At 55.5% G+C, this 25,114-nt stretch overlaps 2 protein-coding genes and 1 long non-coding RNA gene across 6 annotated transcripts; 1 reads left to right on the forward strand and 2 right to left on the reverse strand.

The window, feature by feature from the left end:
- Window positions 1-1,679: 1,679 nt before the first annotated feature.
- Window positions 1,680-13,474, reverse strand: Kcnk6 (potassium two pore domain channel subfamily K member 6). The gene is made up of 3 exons (XM_005340512.4): window positions 12,842-13,474; window positions 4,073-4,468; window positions 1,680-3,973 (listed from the first exon to the last, which is right to left on the reverse strand). The coding sequence occupies exons 1-3, from the start codon at window positions 13,161-13,163 to the stop codon at window positions 3,750-3,752; spliced, it is 942 nt and encodes a 313-aa protein (XP_005340569.2). The 5' UTR covers window positions 13,164-13,474; the 3' UTR covers window positions 1,680-3,749.
- Window positions 13,475-15,652: 2,178 nt separating this feature from the next.
- Window positions 15,653-19,888, reverse strand: LOC120887962 (uncharacterized). Its single transcript, XR_013430793.1, has 4 exons — window positions 19,741-19,888; window positions 17,339-17,531; window positions 16,712-17,095; window positions 15,653-15,846 (listed from the first exon to the last, which is right to left on the reverse strand). It is a non-coding gene; the product is annotated as an uncharacterized LOC120887962 (long non-coding RNA).
- On the forward strand, window positions 16,766-25,027 carry Yif1b (Yip1 interacting factor homolog B, membrane trafficking protein). 4 transcript variants are annotated; one of them, XM_005340494.4, is made up of 8 exons: window positions 16,766-16,905; window positions 21,475-21,713; window positions 21,787-21,891; window positions 22,005-22,083; window positions 22,210-22,267; window positions 23,118-23,273; window positions 23,353-23,446; window positions 24,709-25,027. In XM_005340494.4, the coding sequence occupies exons 1-8, from the start codon at window positions 16,860-16,862 to the stop codon at window positions 24,862-24,864; spliced, it is 933 nt and encodes a 310-aa protein (XP_005340551.2). In that variant the 5' UTR covers window positions 16,766-16,859; the 3' UTR covers window positions 24,865-25,027. The 4 variants fall into 4 exon arrangements, with proteins under 4 accessions (XP_005340551.2, XP_005340550.2, XP_013220745.2 ...); XM_005340493.4 differs by having other exon boundaries at window positions 16,779-16,914; XM_013365291.4 differs by having other exon boundaries at window positions 16,888-17,027.
- Window positions 25,028-25,114: the final 87 nt, after the last annotated feature.

The following is a 25,114-nucleotide window of genomic DNA, read 5'->3' on the forward strand; positions in this document are numbered from 1 at the left end:
GCGCGCTGGGCGCTCTCCAGGTGGTGAGCTCCACTGCTCCATCCATGAGGTAGGCGCGGTTGGCATCCCGTGTCACAAATGAGCACAAATGAGCAACGGGAGGTGACATCACCTGCCCAAAGTCCCCCAGCTTGGGAGTGACAGTCTGTGATTCTCACCACCTCAACACACTAGGTACCATTTGTGTAGAATGGGAAATAAGACACCCGTGTGGACGTCGCCGGCGCAGCCCGGGAGGAACCCTGCAGACCCCCGAGCCGAATGCGGGAGGAAGGCTTCTCCTCCCAAGGCTCTCCGTGATACAGTTGGCATTTCTCTTTTCCTTTTTCTCTCCTCCCTCTCCTCTATTTTCTCTCTCTCTCTCTCTCTGTACCAGGGATTGAACCCAGAGGCGCTTACCCGCTCAGCCCCAGCCCTTTCTATATTTCATTTAGAGACAGGGTCTTGCTGAGTTGCAGAGGCTGGCTTTGAACCCACGATTCTCCTGCCTCAGCCTCTTGAGCTGGTGGGATGACAGGCGTGTGCCACTGTGCCCAGCTCCCCTTTGGAATCTTTAGCACATCCTTTTTTTGTGTTTAAATATTTCGAATGGAACAGGACCTGGTAACTCTTCCTAGAGGAACCTGCAGAGCAGCAGCAAGCCCTGGAAGCCAGATTAACAGGCACCTCCCTCAAGGAGATGAGAAGCAGCTGCCCAAACCATCCACCCTGATTTGAGTGCCAAGATCCAATATGACCTTGATAAGAAGCCCAGAAGGCCGGGAAGCTGAGAAGAGCTGGACAGTGGATGTTTCTGAGCTCCCATAGGAAGAGGTGACCAACCAAGAGCCCATTTAAATCCCAGTTTTACACTTTCTGTGTGACTTTTGGCAAGTTACTTAACCTCTCTGAGCCACTTTTCCTCATCTGTAAAAGGTAGAGAATGTTCATAACTCACAGGTTTGCTGAGAAGGTTGAATGTGTCAAGGGCTTAGAGTTGTGCCTGGCACATGGTGAACCCTCTGTAAGTATTTTCTATCACTGATCACAACATCATGTGGAACTTAAAATTCTCTCTTCTATTTTTCCAAATATTTTTTAAAAATATTTTTTAGTTGTAGTTGGACACAAATACCTTTATTTATTTATTTTTTTTAAAAGAGAAAGTGAGAGAGGGGGAGAAGAGAGAGAGAGAGAGAGAGAAATTTTTTTTTTTTTTTTTTTTTTTTTTTTTTTTTTTTTTTAAAGAGAGAGTGAGACAGAGAGAGAGAGAGAGAGAGAGAGAGAGAGAGAGAGAATTTTAACATTTATTTATTTTTTCTTAGTTCTCGGCGGACACAACATCTTTGTTGGTATGTGGTGCTGCTAAGGATCGAACCCGGGCCGCACGCATGCTAGGCGAGCGCGCTACCGCTTGAGCCACATCCCCAGCCCCGAGAAATTTTTTTTTTAATACTTATTTTTTAGTTCTCGGCAGACACAACATCTTTGTTGGTATGTGGTGCTGGGGATCGAACCGGGGCGCACGCATGCTAGACGAGCGCACTACTGCCTGAGCCACATTCCCAGCCCCTATTTAATTTATTTTTATGTGGTGCTGAGGATTGAACCCAGTGCCTCACATGTGCTAGGCAAGTGCTCTACCACTGAGCCACAACCCCAGCCCTAAAATTTTCTTTTCTTAGCATTTTACTATCTACTTTCCTGGTTTTCCTTATTCCTCTTTATCCTGTGCTCTTCTTCTTTCTCCTTTGTAAGCACTTTTCTTTGGTATCACAACATTCATTGAAAGGTCATTGCTCACTAGAGAAGATCATGTCCAATTGTGATGCCTAGACCTCTGGCAGCCACTTTGGGACCATGAGGGGAGAACACATGTGAGGCAAGCTTTCAGCTGAGGGTGGCAGAGCGGAGACACAGGGACCCTGGGATCACTTAGGCTCTTGCATAGCTGTGGAGAGTATTTCCAGAGGTCTCCCTGACTCTGATGAGGAGCAATCTAACATTTGCCTTATTAGAACCCCAGAAAAGCCAAAATCTTTCCTAATTTTTATCAATATGTAAACAGCCTGAGGCCACTTACGGCCTTAATTCCTTGATCTCTGTCTCCAACTTTGACTACCCCCTGAGCCCCAGGGCCCTGTGACACCTGCTGGATGTCCCTGTAGCCCCTCAGACTCACCATATGTTAAAATAGCCCCCAACCCCCTCAGAGCTGTGCTGCCTCCCAGGTCCCCAGGCACAACTGACCACGGGCCGGTCCTTCCCAGTCTGCAAAGCCCATCCGCCAGCTCGGGGCCTCCCCGATCCCCGATCCCTGATCCCATGGCCCTGCCCAGCCCATTCTCGCCCTCTGTTCTCCCCCAGCCTCCCCCAGCACCCTGCCTCAGTTTCCCCCACTTGTCTCCCTGCGCACGCAGCTGGGGGCCTTCCTAAAGTCCAGACCTGACCACAACTCCCCTTCCCCAAACCCCTCCATACCTCTCCAGTGCTCTCGGGATGAGGCCGCCCCGGGAGTCACTCCAGGACTCAGCCCAGCTCCTCCCCCTTCCCTGCCTTACTCCAGGCACAAGAGCCAGAAGCTGCTGTCCCCATGCCCCAGCGCCAGGCCTGGGCAGGCTCTTGCTTCTGCCTGTCCTGCCCTGCCTGGCTCCAGTGCCCCGTGGTCCCTTCTGTGACTGAGGCACAGGGTGTGGTAGAGCTAGGAGCTCAGTCCAGGGCCCTTGGCAGGAGGCTCTGCGACAGCCCGTCTCAGGAGCGGCAGACCCGAGGGGCTTACGCCTACAACTAACCACTTCCTCGCCTGTGGCTGGGTCAAGGGACCGCCTTCCCTTGCCTCAGTTTCCTCATTTGTGGAAAGGAGATAACCCACATCATCTCCCTTCCTGTGAAGTATCCAGAAGAGAGCCCGCCAGAGAGTGTCACAGAGTAACAGGGCAGCCCCGGCCACATCACCCCTGCAAGTGGCGCTATCCTGGTTGCCATTTTATAGGAACAGTCTGAGAGGTAGAGAAACCGCCCAAGGACCCAGGCAGGACACGGCGGGGCTAGAGGGAGCCCAGGAGCTCAGTGAAGGGGGACCTGGGCTGAGATGCTGAGGGAGGTCCTGCCACCCGCCTGCCGCAGGATGGCCACGCAGCCCCTGGTCCCTGGAGGTACCTGGGAACATGAATCAAGGACACCTTCTTCCTCTGACCATTCCTCACGTTTCCGTTCTCATTTCTGTCGCTTCCTCTCCTGACCTTCCAGCTGCAGCTGGGCTGGTGGCCTGACCACTCACTCTGCCTGTGCCATCTGGGACTTCCACCAGGTGGGGACACATCTCTGAGCCTTATAAAGGCAGAGACCAGGGCCACCTCCATTACTCCTGTGTCCCCAGAACTGTGTAGCCCTGGGCCAGCACAGAGGCCGGGTCTGAGGGTGAACGGAGGGCCCTCTGGCAGCCGAGGAAACGAGGAAACCGAGGCTCAGAGAGGGCTGCCACTGAGCACCTGACCTGCTCTAAACAGGTCCGGACAGGTGTGGGACAGCCTCGCTGGACGAGCGGGTGGGTGAGCGGCATGAAGGGACAGCAGGAAGGGAGGACCGACGTCAGGAAACCAGAAAGGGGGGGCAAGGGGAGGAGGGGACAATAGGTGGGGAGAGGGGCTGGGGGGAGGGGGACGAGGTGCCACTGGAGCCCCAGGGCCCGAGGGCCGAGCAGCCCCTGCCTCCTCTCCACCTGCGTGGACGTCGGGTCCTGCCCTGGGCCCGCAGCCACCGCCTGCCCGCTACCTGGGGATGGAGGCGTAGTCGGGGCGCGCGCCAGCGGAGAGGTGCTGGTGCAGCTCGGGCGGGGCGCCCAGGATGTCCACCCGATCGTCCCTGTCGTCGCCGAGGCTGGCAGGGCACGGGCTGGGCAGCAGGATGAGCTCCGTGAGGCCGTGGAGGTCGGACACGTGGCGGAAGGTCTGCAGCACCAGCACCATGGCCACCAGGCCCAGGAAGAGGTAGGCTGCGGACACGGGGAGGGTCGGCCTGGCGCGGCCCACGGCTGTCCCTCGCAGCCCTCCCGCCACCCGCCCACCCTGGGCGCCAGCCAGGCCCAGCTCACCTGTGACCAGCACCTTGTAGAGGGCCCGGTGGGGCTGGCCGGGGGCCTCGCCGGGGACGTAGTCTCCTAGGCCGATGGTGGACAGAGAGATGAAGCAGAAGTAGAAGGCGTCCAGGAAGCTCCAGGCCTCCTCCAGGTGGGCGAAGACCGCGGCCGGCACCAGAAAGCAGACGGTCACGATGACGCCCAGCAGGGCCACCAGGTGCCAGCGCGCGGCCCGTCGCGGGTCCCAGCCCCAGCGCCAGCTCAGCCAGGACAGGGGCGCGTGGGTCAGCAGCAGCGACAGGCGCTGGGCCGAGGCGGTGAGCAGCAGCATGGTGGTCGGCACGCCCAGGAGCGCGAAGGCGATGGAGAAGGCCTTGCCCGCGTCCGTCAGCGGCGTCGTGTAGCCGTAGCCTGCGGGGAGGGGGCTGCTGTCCACCCAGCGCTCCACGGAGCTGGCCCAGGTGGCGGGGGACACCCGAACCAGAGCTGACTGCAGCCCAACCCGCCCCCCTGCAGGGCCTCCTGTCCCCAGAGTGGCCGCCACCCCCCACTCAAGCCTAGAGCCGGGGTTGCTAGCAAACTCAGGCGAGGCCGGAGGAAAGCCTCGCCTGACTCGCCACATTTGCTTTCAGTTACTTGCTTTTAAGGATAAAGATGGCTGATTTGAGCTGGGTACGTGGCACACACCTGAATTCCCACGACTGGGGAGGCTGAGGCAGGAGAACCACAAGTTCAAAGCCAGCCTCAGCAACTGAGTGAGGCCCTAAGCAACTTAGCCACCACCCCCTCAAAATAAAAAATAAAAAGGTCCGGGGTGTGGCTCAGCAGATACCAAAATAAATAAAAAAATACAAAGGGCTGGGACATAGCTCAGTGGTACCCTGGATTCAGTCTCCAGTACCTCCCCACCACTGACTTGGGGACTGGGGTGCAGCTTAGGGATAGAGTCCCTGCTGGTATGTGCAAGGCCCCAAGTTTCATCACCAGCACTGAAAAGTATATACATATCACTAACTTTAGAGGTCACACAGCTAAGTGATCATTATTAGTCTCCCGCTAGCTCTGCTGAGAGGACACCTCTGCTGTGTGGGTCTTGATGCTCACGGTTGCCCAGGTAACTTCTGTGGGACTTGGAGGCCGCTTTGGCTAAAACCCTGACTCTTGCCTTGGGCCCATGCAGGTGACCTCTTTGATGTCGAGGGGCAAACTTCCCCTTCAGGTCATGCTAATGCTTCCATTTTCCGAACATATGTCCCATAAAGAGCCAGGAAGACTGATGAGTCCCACGCAGACCACTAATGGCTTCACCTCCAGTCACCTTTTTCCACTCCTCATGTCACCCTGCTTCCTTCTCCCATGAATGTCCCCGACCCTCTCCTCTGGGAAGCATTCACATTAAAGCTGAGACACTTTGCACACCAGTCCCCGTCGGTAACTCTCTTCCAAACTCCTCACCTCAGTGACAAGACAGCTGCACTCTCACCCAGGACTTCAGGAACCGCACATTCCATGTGTCAGCGTGGCCTGTCACCTCAGCCTTCAGACAGACCCACAGCCACCCACTTCTCCCCCTAACGTAGCCTCATGGCCCTGCCCTTGTCCCACCCACCACAGCAGCCTCCCCCAGACCTCCCTTTTCCTCTAAGCAGGCCCCAGTCTGTCCAGCTCACTCAGACTCAAGGACAAAGGCTTCACCCAACCCAAAGGGGCAATATGCTCCTACCTCAGGGCCTTTGCACAGGGCCAAAGCTCTTTCCATACATCCCCGGATTCCCCTCTCCAGTCCTTCAGACCTTTATCCCATCACCCTCTCAGTGATGCCTCCTCTGACCACTGTCTTCTAGGTTGTAACACCCCTAACTCCTGCCTTCCCACAGCCCCGTTTCCTCATTTGGTTACTGCCTCCCCAGGGCATCAGTTCCAGAAGGGCAGCAGATTCCGTTCTGTCCCTGCTGTGCGCATGATCACGTGGGTACTTAATGAAGGACGAGGCTTCTGCCTGGCCTCAGTTTCCCCTACTCTTAAAAGGGTGTGACAAGCCCCAGTGGACTCCTGGAGGGCTATGGGAACCCAGCAAAGCCCGCGGGGACATGAGTTCTGCAAGCAGAAATATGTCACAGAGGACCTCAGGTGTGGGGCCACTGACTAGGAGTGACAAAGAGCAATTTTAAATCTCTTTTTTTTCCCTAATAAACAAACCAAAGCGTCAGATCTATGACTGGGTGACGAGGACCCAGTTATGCCACAGTTAAAAGGCTGCAGACCCAGCACTGCGATGCATAATGCAGTGTGGGCACCTGCACCAGCCGGTGTTCACTGAGCCTGCTTCCCAAACAAAGGGATCCCAGGTGTTTTATTTTTCCTTTGTATTTTTTTGTTTGCTTAGTTGGTTGATTTTTTTGCAGCGCTGGGGATGGAACCCAGGCCTCAGGGCTGCTAGGCAAGTGCTGTGAGCTACACCTAGTGCTGATCCCATTATATATATATACTTCAAAGAACCAAAAGCAAGCTCTAGAAGACAGAACTGCTCACAATAGTTAGAATGAGGAAGTAACTAAAGTTCCCATCCACAGATTAATGGACCAGCACAATGCAGCACACGCTGATAAAAGAAGAAATTGAAAAGAAGAAATTCTGATACGTGCTGTAACGTGGATTATCTCTGAGAACTGCTGAGTGACCAGTCACTAGAAGGTAAGTTCTGTATGACTCCCCTCAGTAAGGCAGGTAGGCGGTCAGATTCAGAGAAAGTAGAATGGTGATTGCCAGGGCTCAGAGGGAGAGGCCATCAGGGGATTATTGTTCCAGGAAGGCAGAGTGTCTGGGTTTTGTTTTGTTTTTTTACTCCTTTGGCACTGAGAATTGAACCCAGGGGCACTTTACCACAGAGCCATATCCCCAGCCCTTTTTTATTTTGAGACAGGGTGTCATTAAATTGCTGAGGCTGGCCTCCAACTTGTAACCTTCCTGCCTCAGCCTCCCGAGCCACTAGGATTATAGGCATCAGAGTTTCCCTTTTGCAAGATGAAAACAGTCCTGGAAGTAGATGATGGGGAGGGGTACACAACAGTGAATGTGATCAGCGACATTGAACTACATACTTCAAAATGGTGAAGATGAGCCTGGGGCTGGAGCTCAATGGCAGAGCGCTGGCCTAGCATGTGCCCTCGCACTGGTTCGATCCTCGGCACCACATAAAAAATAAATTAATCAACAGAGATATTGTGTGTCCCTCTACGACTAAGAAATATTTCTAAAAATGGTGAAGATAGGGCTGGGGATGTGGCTCAAGCAGTAGCGCGCTCGCCTGGCATGCGTGTGGCCCGGGTTTGATCCTCAGCACCACATACAAACAAAGATGTTGTGTCTGCCGAAAACTAAAAAATATTAAAAAATTCTCTCTCTTTAAGAAAAATGGTGAAGATAGTACATTTTATGTTATGTCTATTTTATCACTAAAATTGAAAAAAGGAAAAAGGATGTCAGGTGTGGCGGTGCGCACCTGTAACCCCAGCTACTCAGGAGGCCGAGGCAGGAGGATCCCAAGCTCAAGGTCAGCTGCTGGGATTACAGGCAGGGCCACCGAGTCTGGCAGATGCCCTCAGCCACCTAGAATAAGGACATTCCTCCTCCCTTGCAGCCAGATGTGACTCTGTGACTAATTTCTGGACAATGAATTATCATGAAAGAATCCAGGTCCTTCCCTCTGAGAGGATCCACTCTCTCCCTTGAGAGTGTTCCGTTTTCCCCTTTTCTGTCTCCTTTAATAACCTCATGCTGTTACTCAAGAGAGAAAGAAAGAATGAATGAATGAAAGAATGAATTCAGGGACTTCCAGGAAGGGTCGTGAAGGAGAGGGGTGATCCCCATATTGTCCCTTTTCTTTCCTGTTCTGTTGACTGGAACACAGACATGAAGGCTGGAGTGCAGCAGTCGTTTTGGACTGTAGAGAGACCTGGGAAACAAACTGTCCAGAGCAGATACAGGGGAGCAGGGTTTTGCTGAGGAGTATGGGTCTCTGACCCCCAGCACCTCTCTGGTCTTGGACTGACCACCTCAAATGTGAGCAAGGAGTCAACATCCATCTTATTTAAGCAACTGTGATTGGGAGCCTCTCCTTCATGACTCTAACCTCAGGAACACAGGTTCTAGTTGGGTGTGGTGGTGCAACCCGCAGCCCCAGTCACTGGAGGCTGAGGCAGGAGGACCCTGAGCCCAGCAGTTCGCACAGCCTGGGTAACAGAGCAAGATCAATAAATAAAAAATAAAACAAGGCTTTGTGTTCTGTGTGTGTTCTTGGGGATTGAAAGCAGGGTGCTCGACCACCGAGCCACACCCCAACCCTTTTTATTTTTTGGACAAGTTTTCCTTCAATGGCCCAGGCTGGCCTTGAACTTGGAATCACCCTGCCGCAGCCCCCCAAGTAGCCGGGATTACAGGCCTGCGCCACCACACCCAGCAAAATGAGGGTTTGGTGGAGAACCTCCCCTGACCCAGCTGACACAACCGGTTTGCAAGCCACAGGACATCCTCATAAACAAGAGAACCAGAGTTGGGATGGAATGGGGCTGGCGGGCCTCCACTTACTGCTTCAAAGAGCTGAGTCCGAAACAAGTGTTTTCCATTTTTTTCCTGCATGACCTTGGCTAAGTGACGCCTCCTTTCTGAGCCTCTGTTTTCTAACCAGCAAAAAAAAAAAAAAAAGAAAGAAAGAAAGAAAGAAAAGAAAAAGGGCTCAATAAATAATCCCCTCCTCAAATGTGGTAGTGATCCTACAGGCAGGGGGGCGCTTAGCACCCAGCGCAAGTGTGGAGAGGGTCGTGGCGATGTGGTACTACAATCCGTGTGTGTGCGTGTGTGTGCGTGTGCGTGGGTGTGTGCGTGTGTGTTTGGGGGTGGATCAGGGCCTCATGCACACGAGGCACCTGCTTCACCTTGGAGCTCCGCCCGCAGCCAGCTACGGTGACCACAAGCCTGACTTCCTTTTCCCTGGGCCCACTTCCCTATCCCCGCTGCCCACACCTGGCCTCAACTTCTCACTAGGTCTTAGGATTTGGGCCTGTGACAAAATGAGGGACACTGAGAAACAGGTCTCTTGGAAGGACATCCAGTCTGTATTCCAAGGCTCCAGGTACATGCGGGGTTCCTGGCCCCACCCAGAACCCTCCAGGTGACTGAGGCTCTGTCAACATGAGCTGCACCAGCTCACCCTGGCACGGACGCCTCCTTGACCAAACTCCAGCTTTCTCTGAGCGCTGTTTATCTTCAAGACTCCTAAGAATCCCCACCCTGGATATTGCATCAAATTCCTCATCTCCCCCCACTTTTTTTTGTACTGGGAATGGAACCCAGGAGAAGTGCTTTGCCACTAAGCTACACCCCTAATGTTTAAAATTTTTTTTGAGAGAGAGAATTTTAATATTTATTTATTTTTTAGTTTTCGGCGGACACAACATCTTTGTATGTGGTGCTGAGGATCGAACCCGGGCCGCATGCATGCCAGGCGAGTGCGCTACTGCTTGAGCCACATCCCCAGCCCCCTAATGTTTAAATTTTTAAAACATTTGCAACAGGGTCTCACTAAGTTACTTAGGGCCTCACTGAATTGCTGAGGCTGGCCTTCAGCTTTCGATCCTCCTTCCTCAGCCTCCTGAGTAGCCAGGATTATAGGTGTCACCGCACCCAGCCTCATCTCCCCCTCCCTCCTTTTTCACCCCCTCCCACTCTTTTGAAACAGGTCTTGCCATGTTGCCCCAACTGGCCTGGAACTCATGATCCTTCTGCCTGAGGTGCCTGAGGAGTTGGGACCACAGGTGTGAGCACCACGTGTGGCTGACTGGCCTGGGTTTGGGAGGTAGAGTGCTGTCGGGTATGTGCAAGGCCCTGGGCTCCATCCCCAACGCCAGAGAAAAGAAACTGTCCAGCCCAGTGGAGGAAGCCTCCTGCCCTGTCCCTCCCACCCTGACCCCTCGCTCCACTGCCTTCACGGCTGAGTTCCTCTAGGAAACGCACACTGGCCCTTTTCAAGCCACACAGTGTTGAAACAGAGCCATCGAATGGCGACTTCCCTGTTCCTAAAGGCACGTCAGGCTGTTTTTCAGAACTGGCACAGGACTCTGGGATCTGACCTAAGATGGCCTCAGCAGCCTGGAGGAACCCAGGCTCTGAGGAGCAGAACCAGAGAACAGGCCCCCAGCCCTGGACTAGACCAGCGAGGGCCACTGTCAACAGAGGCAGAATAGACCAGAATCATCCCCAAGTTCCCCTGGACCAGCCAACTGTCAAACCCCGTCCCCAGCCACTCAGGCTCCTCCCCTACTGGCCAGTCCAGTCTGGGAAATGGACTTGAATGCGCCTCCCGCCTCCTTGCCCTTGGCCTTCAATAAAGCTCTTTCTTTTTGTGAAAACCCTGGCTTCTATGTACGTCGGGCAGCAAGACCTTGCTCAGTAGCAGAGTGGTATGTTGGGTAAGAGCACTGGATTCTGGAGATTTGGTTCAAATCTCTACACCTTTCCAGCTGTGTCACCTTGGGCTAATGGACACACACTCTCTCTCACATTCTCTCTCTCCAGGCATTACTCTTTTTTTTCACCAATGGGGACTGAACTCAGGGGTGCTCTACGACTGAGCCACATGCCCAGCTTTTGTTTTAAATTGCTGAGGCTGACCTCGAACTTGGGATCCTTCTGCCTCAGCCTCCTGAGTCACTGCAATCACAGGTGTGGGCCACCGCACCCAGCTTTATTACCCCATTTTACAGATGAGGGAGGACACAGAGCAGCAGCGGAGCAGGGATGCCAAGCCAGGCGGCGTCTGCCTGGTGTCTGGCCTCCCTCACCTGCTCCTCCTCCAGGGAGGATGATGCAGAAACCAGGATCTACGAGGAGACAGCAAGGCGCTGACCCAGGGAAGGTCAGAGGCTGGTCGGGCCGGCCCTGGCAGGCCCTGCAGTGTCGGGGAGAGCACGCCCCAGGCAAGGCGGCTAAGTCTAGTCTGGGAGGAAATCACCCCGCTTTGCCGCCAGTGGCCTCTGTTGGCTGATCCATAGGATAGGGCACCAAGAGGGACAGATGCCACCCCTTACTGCTGCACTACCAGCTGGAGGCCGTCAGGATTCTGAAACACCCTCCTCCACGTTCCCAAAGGGGCAGCTGGTGGCTGGGGAGGGGCTGGGGAGCAGCAGAGCGTGATGGCAGAGGGACTTCCCAGGTCTGTGAGGGGACAAGGGATTTCCCCGCGGCCAGGGTTCTCAAGGGTTGGGGGTGGGGTAGATCCCAGGGTCCCACTTGAATGAGGGCTCAGAGCAGGGAGTCTAGGGGCCAGTCTTAAATCAAGGGCCAGTGTCCTTGTTTGAAATGAATCCTGGGGTCCTGGGTCAAAGGGCCAGCAGCAGCTGGTGACGTCTGGCAGAGAAGTCCTCAGGCAGAGGGCTGTGAAGCCCAGGGTACCTGAGGGCAGGTGGTAAGGGATAGGGCAGTGTCCCAGGCCCTTGCTGACCGTCCAGGGTAGACAGTGGTGCTGGGGAAGGTCCTGTGCAGAGGCCTGGCGCAGCCTTCGTGGAGAGAATTTCAGAGACAACACAGGCTGGGGCAGTTGGGTGGAAGGGACGTCCCAGTTGTGAGTCTGGAAAAGGTCAGAGGGCTCCCAAGTCCCCAGGAGATCCCCTTGTTTGGGAAATCCACAGAGGGCAGGGGACTTCAGCGCCAAGAAAGACGCGGGAGAGGCCATCTGGGCTGGCATCTTGTGAGGCCAGGAGGCAGATTCTGCTGTCCACAACAGTATGAGGGGCGCTAGCGTCCCCACAGGAGGTCCTGGTGGTTCTGGGGCTCTCACTGAGGGGTTTCAGGGTGGGGGGGAGTCTCAGTTCATGGTTTAAAGAGGACTTCGTGGAGAGTCCTGGGGTTTCAAAGGGCTAGAAGTCTGCTGGAGGTGGTTAGGGGACAGAGCGGTAGGAGTCTGGGAATGGGCTTCTGGTTGGACAGTCTGTGGGCCTCCCTCCATGGGGGGTCCCTTTCACACACCCTCAGTTGTTGGGGCTACTAAATTGGAGTCACAGGTCCAGAAGGAACAGAGAGTGTCCCAGCTGAGGAAGAAACCCTGCAATGCTGGGGGCGTTGTCAGGATGGCTGTGGGAGGTCCTGTCCTGGAGCGGGGGAGTATGAGGCCATAGGCATGGCAGCTGTCCTATCTGGGACCCATGCAGAGAGTGATGGAGAGCCAGAGGGTTGGGAGTCCCAGAGCAGCCACAGGTTCCTGCCAAGTGTCTCCCTGGAAGGCAGGCCTTTGGTGATGGTGTGGGGCGGCAGGGTCCTGGCTGGGGTCAGGAGGAAGTGGGTGTAGGGACAGTCAGTGGGTGTAGGGACAGTCGGGAGACAAGGTTGGAAGCAATGGCTGTAGCAGCCCAGAGATAGGTACTAGCCTGAAGGAGGCTCCCAGCCAGAGGGAACAGGATCTCAGGTGGAGGCTTCCAGGTCCTCCTTGGTCTCAGGAGAGACCCAAATCCTCACCCGGGTTAAGACCGGGCGGGCGGTGAGGTCTGGGGTGGTGAGGTCCCGGACGCTTGCTTCCCGACAGAATTGGGGGTGGGGTTCCCGCTTACGAGGAAAGGCCTGGCTGAGGGTCCCCCAGGGGGTCACGCCCGGGGGCCTGGACGGGTGGGCGTGGGTTGAGGGGCTCCAAGGCCCGGGAGGGAGGGGCGTTTTGAAGGACCCGCGGGTCCAAAGGGCCAGGACCAGGTGGGGTCCTGGCGCTGGCTGGCCGGCGGGGCGCGCTCACGTACGTACCCACGGTGGTGACCAGCGTGCTGGCGAAGAAGAGCGCCGAGGCGAAGTCCCAGGCGGGGACCGAGGCGTTGGCGGGCTCCGACGCATTGGCCAGCGCGGCGCGCCCCAGCCGTCCGGCCGCCAGCACTCGCTCCACGAAGGCGTCCAGGGCCGGGGCCGCCACGCACGGGCTGCGCCGCAGCAGCTGCTCCCGCAGCGTCCCCAACTCGGCTCGGAGCCGGGCTTCGTGCGGCGCCTCCAGCCGCGCCACCAGCAGCGCGCCCAGCATCAGGTACACGGCGTACACGGCCAGGGCGCCCGCCAGGAGCGCGCCCCGCTGCATGGCGCCCGCCGCCCGCTCCCGCACAGCCCCCGGCTGCCGGCTGACGTGGCCCCCGCCGCCGCCGCCGCCGCCCGCCGCCTGGGTTAAGTTCCGGGAGTCCGACGCTGGGCCACTGATGCCCCAAGAGGAAGAGGAAAAAGGGGAGGAGCGGGGCTGGAGGAACGCCCAGCCTCCGGGAAACTGAGGCACGCCCAACTCCAGGTGTTCTGCAGGGCACCGAGGGCGGAGCCCAGCGCTCCTGGCCAGGAGCCCAACAGGACCAGAGGGTGGGGAGATCGCGGTTCCCCAAACTGGAGAGAGTCAAACTCTCCTGGTGGATGGAACAACCGCTCCCCAACTCCTCAGCGCCGCTGCGCGAGTCTGCTTAGGTTGTGCACTGCATCAAAGAGCGTGGCTAGGCTCAGGGGCAGACTGAAATCCATTTCTCACCCTACTCGCCAAGTCTTGCGCCCTAGATGGGATGGCCACCACCCTGTAGGAACGTCTACACAAAGGCAGACACGATAGGGTCAGGTGTCCCCTGTGCCCTCCTGGGCAGAGTAAGGATCCTAACCCGTTCACCACATCTTTGCTCAGATCGCACTTTGTTCTGGGTAGTTCTGGGATCAAAGCAGTTTGGATCCTGCCCTCATTGGGTTCCCAGTATATGGGGAAACTGACAGATCAGTAGAGTGACAGCCCAAGGTGACAGGTCCCGCAGCCCATGGGAAGCACAGGCAAGATTATCAGGGGTAGGATGTAGGAAGCCAAACCCAGCTTAGGGAGGTCAAGAGACTGACCTGAAGAAGGGGGTCATCCTAGCTGACACAAGAAGAGTGACTAGGAGTGAGACAGGGTCTTTGTGAGCCAGACTCAAAAATAAAAATTTGCATGAAGCCCTGAATTCAATTCCAGAAGTGAAAAAAAAAAAAAAAAGAGGGGAGTAGGGTTGTGGCTCAGCGGTAGAGCGCTGGCCTGGCTGTTCAAAGCCGTAGGTTCCATTCTCAGCACCACATAAAAATAAATAAATAAAATAAAAGTATTATGTCCAACTATAACTAAAAGATTTTTTTTTCAAAGAAAAGAAGCAAAGAAGAGAAAAACGGGTGACTTCAAAGGCTGAGGCAGGAGAATTCCAAGTTCAAGGTCAGCCTTTGCAATTTAATAAGACCCTCATCAAGTTTGGGAGACTCCGTCTCTAAATAAAAAGAGCGGGGGATGTGGCTCAGTGGTAAAGTGCCCCTGGGCTCAATCCTCAGTGCCCTGCCACAAAAAAAAAAAAATAGACAGGAATCATAAATATATATCATTGTTTGGGAGGCAGGGCTGGGAGGAGCTCAGTGGTACAGCACATCCTAGTGTGAGCAAGGCCCTGGGTTCGATCCCTGTAACAACAACAACATTCCTTCAGTGTCCTTCCTGAGGGTCTCCCTACATCCCTTTGCAGCCAGAAATGAGTACCTCCTGGCAGCCTTCTGGGAGGCAGCCCAGAATCCCAACTCCATCTTACCACAGAGGAGTAGGGCTCGGGGCCAGCTGGTTCTATTTATAAAAACCATGGCAATTCTTGGGACGGAGGCCAATTTTGGGTTGACAATACACAGGAAGAGATACCTGTTAATCAAGATAGCAATAAACTGGGTCAGGCACTGTGGAGCATGCTTGTAATCTCATGAGTTAGGATGCTGAGGCAGGAGGATCACAAGTTCAAGGCCAGCCCCTGCAACTTAGCAAGACCCTGTCTCAAAAAAGGATGTATGTGTGATGAGGTAGTTCAGGGGTAAAGCAACCTGGAGTCCATCCCAGTAACCCCCCAAAAATAATGATCTGGGTGTGCCACCCAGAGACTCAATACCCAGTATCCCCCCTACACACGCAAAAAAAAAAAAAAAAACACTCCAAGAAGTAATATAGAGTGATTTAAGGGGCTGGGTTACTGCAATGATAGAGTGCTTGCCACTTTCTAGCATGTATGAAGCCCTGAGTTTGATTTTTGGCACTACATATTAATAATAATAACAACTATTATTATTATTATTTAGAGTATACAGGAGGTGTTTCAGGAGGATGAGGAAGGAGGATTGCAAGCTCAAGGCTGGCCTGGGTAGTGAGACTCTGTCTCAAAATTAAAAATTAAAAAGGGCTGTGTTGCTCAGTGGTAGAGCACCCTGGATTCAATCCCCAACACAACACAAAAGAATAGAAACAAAGTATACAGGGCTATGTGTACACAAAAACTACCCCCCCCATTGAACCCAGGAGCGCTTAACCTCTGAGGCACATCCTCAGAGCTTTTTTATATTTTATTTAGAGACAGGGTTTTGCTGAGTTGCTTAGGGCCTCCCTAAATTGCTGTGGCTGGCTTTGAACTCTCAATCCTCCTGCCTCAGCCTCCGAGTGTAATTTACCTTGTTTTACATAAAGGGCTGGAGTGTTTGAGGATTCTGGAAGCTACAGGGTCCCGAAACTAATCCTCCACAAATACTGAAGGATGACTATAGTCACAAGAGGCCAATAGGAAGCCAAAATACTTTATTAATAATAATTTAAAAATAGTCGAGAAGAGATCAGTCTTGCCAGGTGAGTGGTGCCCACCGGGTGAGGGGTGCCCAGTGGCTTGGGAGGCTGAGGCAGGAGGATGGCGAGTTCAAAGCCAGCCGCAGCCCTTGAGCGAGGCCTTAAGTAACTTGGCGAGTCCCTGTTTCTAAATAAAATCCAAAAAAAGAGATGGGCGTGTGGCTAGTGGTTTAGGTGCCCCTGGGCTCAACCCTCGTGCTCCCACCACCCCCCAAAAAGAGATGGATCTCGACGCAACAGGAAGGGTTGAGGTGAGGAGAAAACGGCGGTGAAGCCGAAGGGGCAGATTCTAAACCCGAGGTGAGAAGAGAAATGGGACATCTCATACAAAAGGACCTCAGTGCAGCCTGGACTCGTTATTGAGAAGCCAGGGGCAGCCTTTCAAGGTCCCCAGAAAAGACCCACATCTCCGAGGAGGAAGGGGAAGCCACAATGATAGGGTCCCCAGCTGACATCCTTCCGGAGCGCTATCACTGCCCAGATGTCACCCCCACCGTTGTCTTTGCCGGAGATAAGTGGAAGTTAGAGAGCCTCTTTGGTTTCAGAGAAAATCCGGTTGAGAGAACATTTTAATAAATTTCTGGGAAACTGCCTAAAGCTGTCTTCCAAGAAAGACACCGGTTCTTCTCACCTAACCTGTTGGGTGTCTTCTTCCTACTCTAAATATTCACTTTAATACTCAAAGAGTGCCCAAAGCGTCAGAGCTCGCACAACTTCGATCAGCCCCTCGGAAACACAAGTGCACCTCTTCTCCCCTTCTTCACACCCTTCGCTGGCTCCCCGGTGCTCTCGGCCACCCAAAAGAGTCCCAAGCGGCAGAGAACTCCATTTCCCATCGCCCTCTTCGCTCAACACGTGACACCTACATTTCCCGTCATGCCCAACAACGCCTACTCCTAGGATTGTTCCCGGCCCCGCCTCCCTAACGCTCAGGTCCCGCCCCTCTCCTTACGCCTGAGAGCCCCAGTTCCCGCCTCTTACGTAAACCCCACCTCACTCGTCCACGCCTCCGTGAGAGAGAGGGGGCGCGGCCATCTGAGCAATCTTGAAGCCCATTGGCTGTCGTGTCACCGCTGGGGCGTGGCTACGGGAGCCGGGCGGCCACGTTACGAACTGCGGCTGAGGTGGCGGCGGCAAAGGATGAACCCGGCAGGCTTGGCGGCGGCGGCGGGGACGCCCCGGCTGCGTAAGTGGCGTACGTGGCTGATCGAGGAGTTCGGGCGGGCGGGGGCGTGGCGGGGCCGCGGCGGCGGTTGGAGAGGTCACTGCAGGTCGGAGGTCACGAGATTGAGGATCTGGAATTTGGAGGTGTGCACAGCGCAGGGATGCCAGGTCCGGGTAGGGGGCGCATTGTGGGTGGATTCTTTGGGAAACTGCTGTGGACGAAAACGACTTGGAGTAGGATATTGTGTGATGTGCGGAGAAACGCGACTTTCATTCATTTGGAGTTAGCGGTCTGCCTTCCCCTGCTCCCCACCCTTCCGTGGCTCCCCAGTGCCCACGAGCTGTCGCCCGTGCTTCTTACTACGGCCTTCAGGGCCCTCCGTGAGAGGATCATGTTCACGCTCATTTAAAATTGAACTTGTACTGATTGTACTGTTAATCTCCTTTTTCCCCACCTTTGAATTTGTGTCTCTCAATTCCTCTTCATCTCCATATGAGCGCAGTGCGTTTCGTTTCTTCATTCATCATTCCTTGCCTAAGCTCCCCCGTGCCAGGCTCTATTCTGGGATTTGGGTACTCAGAAGTAGGTCTGAGGACTCTGGTCCTTGCTGTCTTAACAGCTCAGAATTCAGTGGAAAGGCAGACACACTAAAAAGCAAACGAAGCAACAAGATAATTTGGGGAGTAAAAAGAGCTATAAAGAGAATAATCCTCGGGCTGGGGTTGTGGTGCAGTGGTACAGCCAGCGCTTGCCTCGAATGTGTGAGGCACTGGGTTCCATTCTCAGCACCACATATAAATAAAAAATAAAGGTCCATCAATAACTAAAATGAGGGCTGGGGATATAGCTCAGTTGGTAGAGTGCTTGCCTTGCATGCACAAGGCCCTGGGTTCAATCCCCAGCACCACACACACACACACACACACACACACACACACACACACACAAATATATCTAAAGTGAATAAAATAAATAAAATTGAAAAAAAAAGAGAATAATTTGCCCCAGGCACACCTTTAATCCCTCTACCTATAATCGTAATGAGGACAGTCAGGAAGATTGAAAAATGAAGGCCAACCTGGACACCTTAACAAGCCCTGTCTCAAAATTTAACAAGAAGGGCTGGAGATGTAGATCAGTGCTCTAGGCCCCAAGTTTAATCCCTAGTACTGGGGTTGGGGGGTACATAGTCCAGGATGTGACGGGTTGAGGAGGACTCTTGGGGGAGAGGGCAATGTCTCTCCACCTCTTCAACCTTTGGTAAGTTCCTGGCTGGCCCAGTGGTGTGAGATGCAGGAGGTAACGCCAGTGTCCAGAGAGCACTTGTTCCTGCCCTCATGGAGCTGCTAGTTACAGAGCAGAAGTGGCAGCGGGAAGTAATGGAGATGTGATGAGAGCAGCGCAGAACAGGGATGGGAGGCAGAGGGGGCTGGGCCGGGATGGAGGTGTTGGCAGGAGCCCAGAGGAGGCCTGGCCTGGGGGTCAGTGCAGCTTCTCTACCAGAGAGGGTACATGTAATGATGAGTTATCCAGGAGGAGACTTGTAGAGGTGGGGAAGGCACTGGAGGCCTGCACTAGGATACAAGTAGGTGAGTATCTGCTTAGAAACTAAGATGTGCACTCCGAAGGGAGGACAGAACAGGCGGGGCTCCTGCTTTGTACCAGGACTCGGGAGACCTGTGAGAAGGAAGCCTCTAGGCCAAGGACTGGGTGTGATATTGGCAGGGGCAGAGGAAGGAAGTGCTCCCAGGTGACAGTACTGCACATCCAAAAGCCTGCAGGGCAAGGGGCTGCGTGGACAGGGCCTGAAGAGACCATTGTGGCTAGGACAGAGGTGTCTGGCAGAGCTGGGTCACCCAGGGCCATTCCATGTTTGGAGCTGACTCTCAGCACAAGGGGCACTGATCTTAGGCAGAGGACGTTGTGGCTTGCTGCGTGCATTTGAAAGGTTCACTGGCTGCCCATTAGAGGGAGGTTGGTGGAGCTAAGACAGGGCTCCACCAGGGAAGACATTTAAATCAGGGGGGAGGTGACAGAGTCAGAGAGGGGGACCTTGGGACATAGTGTGTGAGAACTAAGGAATTGTTGACTGGTTGTGAGGCAGAAGGGAATCAAGGTTTGGACGCTGAGGTCAAGACCCAGGGGCAGGCAGCCAGAGGGAATTCTGGGAAGAGGTTAGACCTGGATCTGGTGCCAATGGAAAAACAGCGGCTAGAGATTGAGCCCAGAAAGCGAAGGCACCCTGTGGTGGTCAGAGCTGATTGTGGATTGTGGGTGGGATTGCTGTAGGTGAGAGGCGGAAGACAGGGTAAGGATGGAAAATTGGGTCACACATTTCAGGGAGGGACCATTCGGGAGCCTGTGAGCTCCTGGAGGCAGGAGTGGTTCTGTCCCTGCCCCGTGCCCCTGCCCCGTGCTGTGTGCGCTGTGCCCGCAGCAGGGCCTCTCATGTAGGCTCTGCTCCGTGGATGTTTGCAAGGTCTGACAGATTTGAGAAACAGGTGCATGCAGTGTCGCAGAAGCCACAGAGTTGGAGGTTGGCATTTGGGGCAGTGACACCAAAAGCTTCCAGGGGATCGAGTTAGATAAGAGTGGAACAATGGCCTAGGCCTGTGACAGCAGAACCCCACATACCCAGTGCCAAGGGAATGACAGGGAGGGAGGAAGACTCGCCCTGAACTTTCAGGAAGCCACTCGTCTGGCCAGAGGTGAAAGGGAAAAGGGAAGGAGGAAAGGGGGAAGGTCAGGGCCAGTGCTGCTTCCTTCATGATTAAAGAGACCTGGTCTGTGTGTTTAGGCTACTGAGGAATTGAGAAGAAGGGGCTAGTGCCGGGGCTTCGGTGGCAGAGCACCTACCTCGCGTGCGAAGGCCTGGGCTCCACCCCAGCTCTGCAGAAGGGGGAAAAGGAAAGAAAGAAAAATTGAGAGGAAGAGCTGGGGGGCTGATAATAAGGAACATGGTTTTGTGCAGCTGAGCAGTTTGTGAGCGGTCACTTTGCCTCACACCAGCCCTGCACGGGGGGGGGGGGGGGGGGCAGTTAACTCCATTCTACAGAGGGGAGAACCCAGGGATAGAGGAGGCTGTGACATGGATAATTGATTCTTCTCCCACATCCCAGCATGGCCTTACCTCCTGTCCCCTGTGCCCAAAGCAGTGCCTGGCGTGTAGTAGTTCTCAGCAAATGTCTGCTGGGTGGCATTGCTCAGTGGCCAGGAACAGGAGCCCAGGGCCAGGTTGCTGGTCTTCCACCCCCCCAATCCACCCCACTGCTCAGCGTTGATTCTTCCACTTCCTCACCACCTCCAGCAAGTCCCCATCCCTCCTACCTGGGAGATGTACCCAGAAACAGCCCATACCCCACCCTCTGGGGTCCTGCCACCACTCCCCTCTGGGCCACCTCAGCAGTCTACTTTTCCTGCCCATGTTCCTCCCCCACCCCACCGCCATGAAGCCAGAGGGGACATTTTGTGGAGTTGTGTGCGTGTGTATGTGTGCATGTGCTGCTTAGAACCCAGGGTCTGGAGTGTGCTGGGCAAGGACTCTACCACTGAACTCTACCCCCAGCCCTTTTTATTTTTTATCAGGTCAGGTCTTGCTAAGTTGTCCAGGCTGGTCTTGAACTTGTGATCTTCCTGCCTCAGGGTCTGAGTCACAAGGATTACAGGAATGTATCATGGTGCCTATCTGTCAGGGTTTAATCATTGTCATCTTTGCCAGAGAGATCTGGTCTAGATTCCATGCCAGTCAACTCTGTTTGGTCCTTTCACGAGCCGTGTTGCTCTCTGTGCCTTGGTTTCACATCTGTCCAATGGGGGTGGCCATTTACTCACACTGAGCACCTGCTTTAGCTCTGAGGTTCAGCTGTGAACATGGTGAAGGTCCCCACCCCAGGGTCTCGCAGTCCAGTGGGGAGACAGTGAGTAAAATAAAGAAAACAGCTGATCGGTCAGCTGGTGCCGAGTTCAGTCGTCAAAATGAAGTAGGGAAGTGGGTCAGGTACCACCCCAAAGGGAGGTACAGCTGTGAGCGGGGTGATCAGGGAGGGCCCCATCCGCAGGCGGAGAGGGGGAACTGTGTGCGCGTGGTGGGGAGAGCATTCCAGGCAGAGGCACAGCTAGTGCAGTGGCCCAGAGGTAGGTGTGTGCCAGGTAGGTGGCAGGTATGTCTGGTGAGCATTGAAAGGCCAAGGTGGCTGGACCTGAACCACTCTCCCTGAGTGACTGAGAGCGTGGGAGACAGGGACAGAGCCCTAGTTTATAAAAGGCTTGGTGCGTATTAGACCCCAGAGTAGCTGTATTTTGTAGATGAGTGGATGGGTGACAAAGATGGATGGACGGATGATGGGTGGGTGATAGGTAGGTGATAATGGACGGGTAGATAGGTGACGGATGGGTGGGTAATGACAGATGGATGATGGAGGGATGGATGGATGTGGAGGGGTAGATTGGTAGATGGTAGATGGATAGGCAGAGCCTGCGCCTGAGAGCCCATGTGACGTCAGCACTCTGCTGATGACCCCAGCCCCTGATTTGGCAGGAGCAAGAAGGAGAGCTGCAGAATGAGTGAGCGTCCACTCTCTTCCCCTGCAGCCTCGAAGCGGAGGACTCCGGCCTCCCCGCCGGGCATGGCCGACCCCCACCAACTTTTTGATGACACGAGTTCAGCCCAGAATCGGGGCTATGGAGCCCAGCAGGCACCTGGTGGTCTGGGCTACCCCAACACCTCTGCCTCCGCACAGGCGGCCTTCCTGGCAGATCCTGTGTCCAACATGGCCATGGCCTACGGGAGCAGCCTGGCCGCGCAGGGCAAGGAGCTGGTGGACAAGAACGTGAGTGGACCAGGGCTAGGGTGGGGGGACGGCAGGGGCTGCAGGATCTCAGGCTTGAGCTCTGCCTCCGCAGATTGACCGCTTCATCCCTGTCACCAAGCTCAAGTACTATTTTGCCGTGGACACCGTGTATGTGGGCAAAAAGCTGGGCCTGCTCGTCTTCCCCTATCTGCACCAGGTTGGCACTGCGCTGCCCGGCGGTCGGGGTTGGGGTCCCAGGGTCAGCGCTGTAAGCAAGGCGGGAGGAGCCCTGCTCTGGGGATCCTGCCCGCTCCCCCTTTCTCCCCACAGGACTGGGAGGTGCAGTATCAGCAGGACACCCCAGTGGCTCCCCGCTTTGACGTCAACGCGCCTGACCTCTATATTCCAGGTTTCACCCTGCCCAGCCCTGCCCACAACCCCCTCCCTCTGGCTGGGCACGTCTCTGGCAGAATTTTGGGTGCCAAGGCCCAAAATGGCCCTTCCTCTGACCACTGTCTTGTGTCTTCTCCTACAGCGATGGCTTTCATCACCTACATCTTGGTGGCTGGCCTTGCACTGGGGACACAGGATAGGTAAGGGAGTGGGGTGGTCTTGGGGACCAAGGCACATCAGGGAGGTCTCAGTCCATCACCCTCACTGTCCCCTTGCCTCCCCTCTCTTTCCCAGCCACATGCAGCCCGTCACACCCTCTAAATCCATCCTTCCTCTTAGCCTCCACCCGAGATCTGTCCTCTTCCTCACTCTCCTGAGCACGCTGCCCCCTGCGCCCTCACTCCAGGGGCATCTGGGAAGGTTTTATGTGAGCTGTGGGCTGGGCCGCACCCCACCCTGACCCATACAGCTGCCAGCAGCCCCCGAATTGAGCCCCAGCTCCTCAGCCTGGCATCTCCATCCCCTTTGCTCCCTCTGCCGTGCCACTCTGTCCCTTTCCACTCCAGAGGGCCTGATGCTGCCCCAGGGCCTGGGCACTTCTGTTACTTTGGCTCAGAAGGCTCCTTCCCTATGTCACCTGCTCATGCCTCACCCAGCATCGACACCTCTCCTCCAGAGCGAGCCCCTGTCTTTCCCTCATAGTCCCTTGTCCTTTCCCTTGTGGCATGAAAACAACTGTCATTAGAAGCAGTTGATTAATGGTTGAGCCCTTCTCTGACCACTGCTTACTCCTTCAGACCTCAGCTTAGCTGTCCTCTGTTCTGGGAAGCCCCTTCTGCCACCCCTTCTGGCCTGTGTGCCACAGCCCCCTGTGAGTCACACCTGTGATTGACCCTTGTGGGTGTCACTGCCTGGGAACAAACTGGTATCTTGGAATGGGATGTCTAGGAGGGCAGGCCCAGGTCCCTCTTGGTCACTGCTGGGCTGTCCTAGGCCAGTGCTCAGGGGGGGTCTGAGCCAGCAGCTGAATGACAGAGCTCGGTCCCACAGATTCTCCCCAGACCTCCTGGGCTTGCAGGCAAGCTCAGCACTGGCCTGGCTGGCCCTGGAGGTGCTGGCCATCCTGCTCAGCCTCTACCTGGTCACTGTCAATACCGACCTCACCACCATCGACCTGGTGGCCTTCCTGGGCTACAAATATGTCGGGTGAGTACCCCCAAACCTGCCTGCCAGCCCCGCCCTTGGGCCCTGTCCTCAAACCAGCCTCCATTCTCCCTCTCTCCAGCATGATCGGCGGGGTTCTCATGGGCCTGCTCTTTGGGAAAACTGGCTACTACTTGGTGCTGGGCTGGTGCTGCGTGTCCATCTTCGTGTTCATGGTGAGCTGGGGCTCAGGGTGGGTAAGGCTGAGGACACAGGCCTCCTGGACATAGTTGGGCCCTGGGGCATCCAAGCAAAGGATGTCAGAGAAGGAATTTAGACGGGAGCTGTTGCCAAACTGAGGGCCATGGAGTGGCTAACCCAGCCTGGGTCAGGAGGGCTTCTTAGAAGAGGAGGTATCCAAGCTGGGTCAGGCAGAGCCGCAGGAGCCGGCATTGGGGCTGGTGAGGATTCCCACCCAGCCTGGGGGCTGGGTCCCCACCCTTCCCCTTATGTGGGGAACTTTCCCACCAAAATGTCCCTGGAAGGAGATTCTCTAAGAGCCCTTCCATCCGGAGTGGGGCTGCTGGCAGAGGGCCCTGGCTTGGGTTGACCCGAAATTCATGCCTCAGATCAGTTCTGGGGTTAAACCTCAGTTTCCCCTTTTATAAAATGGGATGGTGATGTCTGCATGTCAGGGTGCTGGGAGAGGTCAGAGCCCAGGGTGCACATGGGGCGCAGGGCTACTGGGCTGTAAATGACCGAAGAGCAGATACGCTGATGTCATCATTTCAAAGTTAAAAAAATGCATTTCAAATATTTTAGAAAATAGTATTTCTAGCAGGGCACATTTCTAGCTGTAATTCCAGCTACTTAGGAGGCTTAGGTGGGGAGATCTCAAGTTGGAGGCCAGCCTCAGCAACATAGGGAGACCCCATTTAAAAAAAACTGAGGTGGGGTGGGGGCAGCCTTAGGCAGTATGGGTCCCACCTATAATCTCAGTTACCGGAGGCTGAGGCAGGAGAATGAAGGCCACCCCGGGCAATAGTGAGACCTTGTCTCAGAAAGGTTGCGAGTATAGCTCGATGGTAGACTGGGTCTGGGTTCAGTCTGGGATTGGGGAGGCAGGGTTGATGATCTAGTTTGTCTTTAAAAATGGTCATCCCGGAGGGTGCCAGGTGTAGCACGGAGGGTGCCTTGTCAAGCACGTGAGAGGCTCTGCATTTGATTTCAGCACCAAGAGGGGAAAAAACCGTGGCTGGTAAAGCTGTCTTACTGGCATTTGAGTCTAGAACCCTCATTTTTGCTCACGGACCCTGCTGGAGTTGCAACTGGAGGCTGCAGAGGGGCAGGATCTTGGCCCAGGCTGCGGGTTCTTGTGGGCAGAGGCTAGAAGTCCGCCCAGTCCTCCCGCCGCCCAGTCCTCCCACCGCCCAGTCCTGTGGCCCGGGCGGGTTGGTGGCGAGGGTAAACCCAGCGCCCGTCTCCCCTCCCCTCCCAGATCCGGACGCTGCGGCTGAAGATCCTGGCCGAGGCGGCGGCTGAAGGGGTACCGGTGCGCGGGGCTCGGAACCAGCTGCGCATGTACCTGACCATGGCCGTGGCGGCGGCGCAGCCCCTGCTCATGTACTGGCTCACCTTCCACCTGGTGCGGTGAGGGCGCCCGCGCAGCCGCCCGCCCGCTGCCGCCGCTCATCTCCGCCCGCCTCGGGCCGCCTTTCGGGGCAGGGCCGCCGCCCGCGCCCGCCCGCGCCCCTCTCCCCGCCAAGGTGCTGAGATCTCCAGCTGCACAGCGAAACAATAAAGCCTGATGGACTGGGGCCGCCTCCGTCCTTGGGACGCCGGGCAGGGGCCTGGCCGCCCAGCAGGGGGCAGCGCCGGGCCGGGGAGCGGAGCGACGGGCGGGA

This window comes from Ictidomys tridecemlineatus, chromosome 15 (assembly GCF_052094955.1).
Source record: "Ictidomys tridecemlineatus isolate mIctTri1 chromosome 15, mIctTri1.hap1, whole genome shotgun sequence".
Lineage (NCBI taxonomy): Eukaryota > Metazoa > Chordata > Mammalia > Rodentia > Sciuridae > Ictidomys > Ictidomys tridecemlineatus.

Excerpts from the sequence above, each read along its gene's own strand:
- Kcnk6 (XM_005340512.4), bottom strand. The coding sequence starts at position 13,163 with ATGCAGCGGGGCGCGCTCCTGGCGGGCGCCCTGGCCGTGTACGCCGTG. Across the intron at positions 4,469-12,841 it reads CACGCTGGTCACCACCGTGG|GCTACGGCTACACGACGCCG; the intron begins GTACGTACGTGA and ends CCCTCCCCGCAG. Across the intron at positions 3,974-4,072 it reads CTACAAGGTGCTGGTCACAG|CCTACCTCTTCCTGGGCCTG; the intron begins GTGAGCTGGGCC and ends CCGTGTCCGCAG.
- Yif1b (XM_005340493.4), top strand. The coding sequence starts at position 16,860 with ATGAACCCGGCAGGCTTGGCGGCGGCGGCGGGGACGCCCCGGCTGCGT. Across the intron at positions 16,915-21,474 it reads GCCCCGGCTGCGTAAGTGGC|CCTCGAAGCGGAGGACTCCG; the intron begins GTACGTGGCTGA and ends CTTCCCCTGCAG. Across the intron at positions 21,714-21,786 it reads AGGAGCTGGTGGACAAGAAC|ATTGACCGCTTCATCCCTGT; the intron begins GTGAGTGGACCA and ends CTGCCTCCGCAG.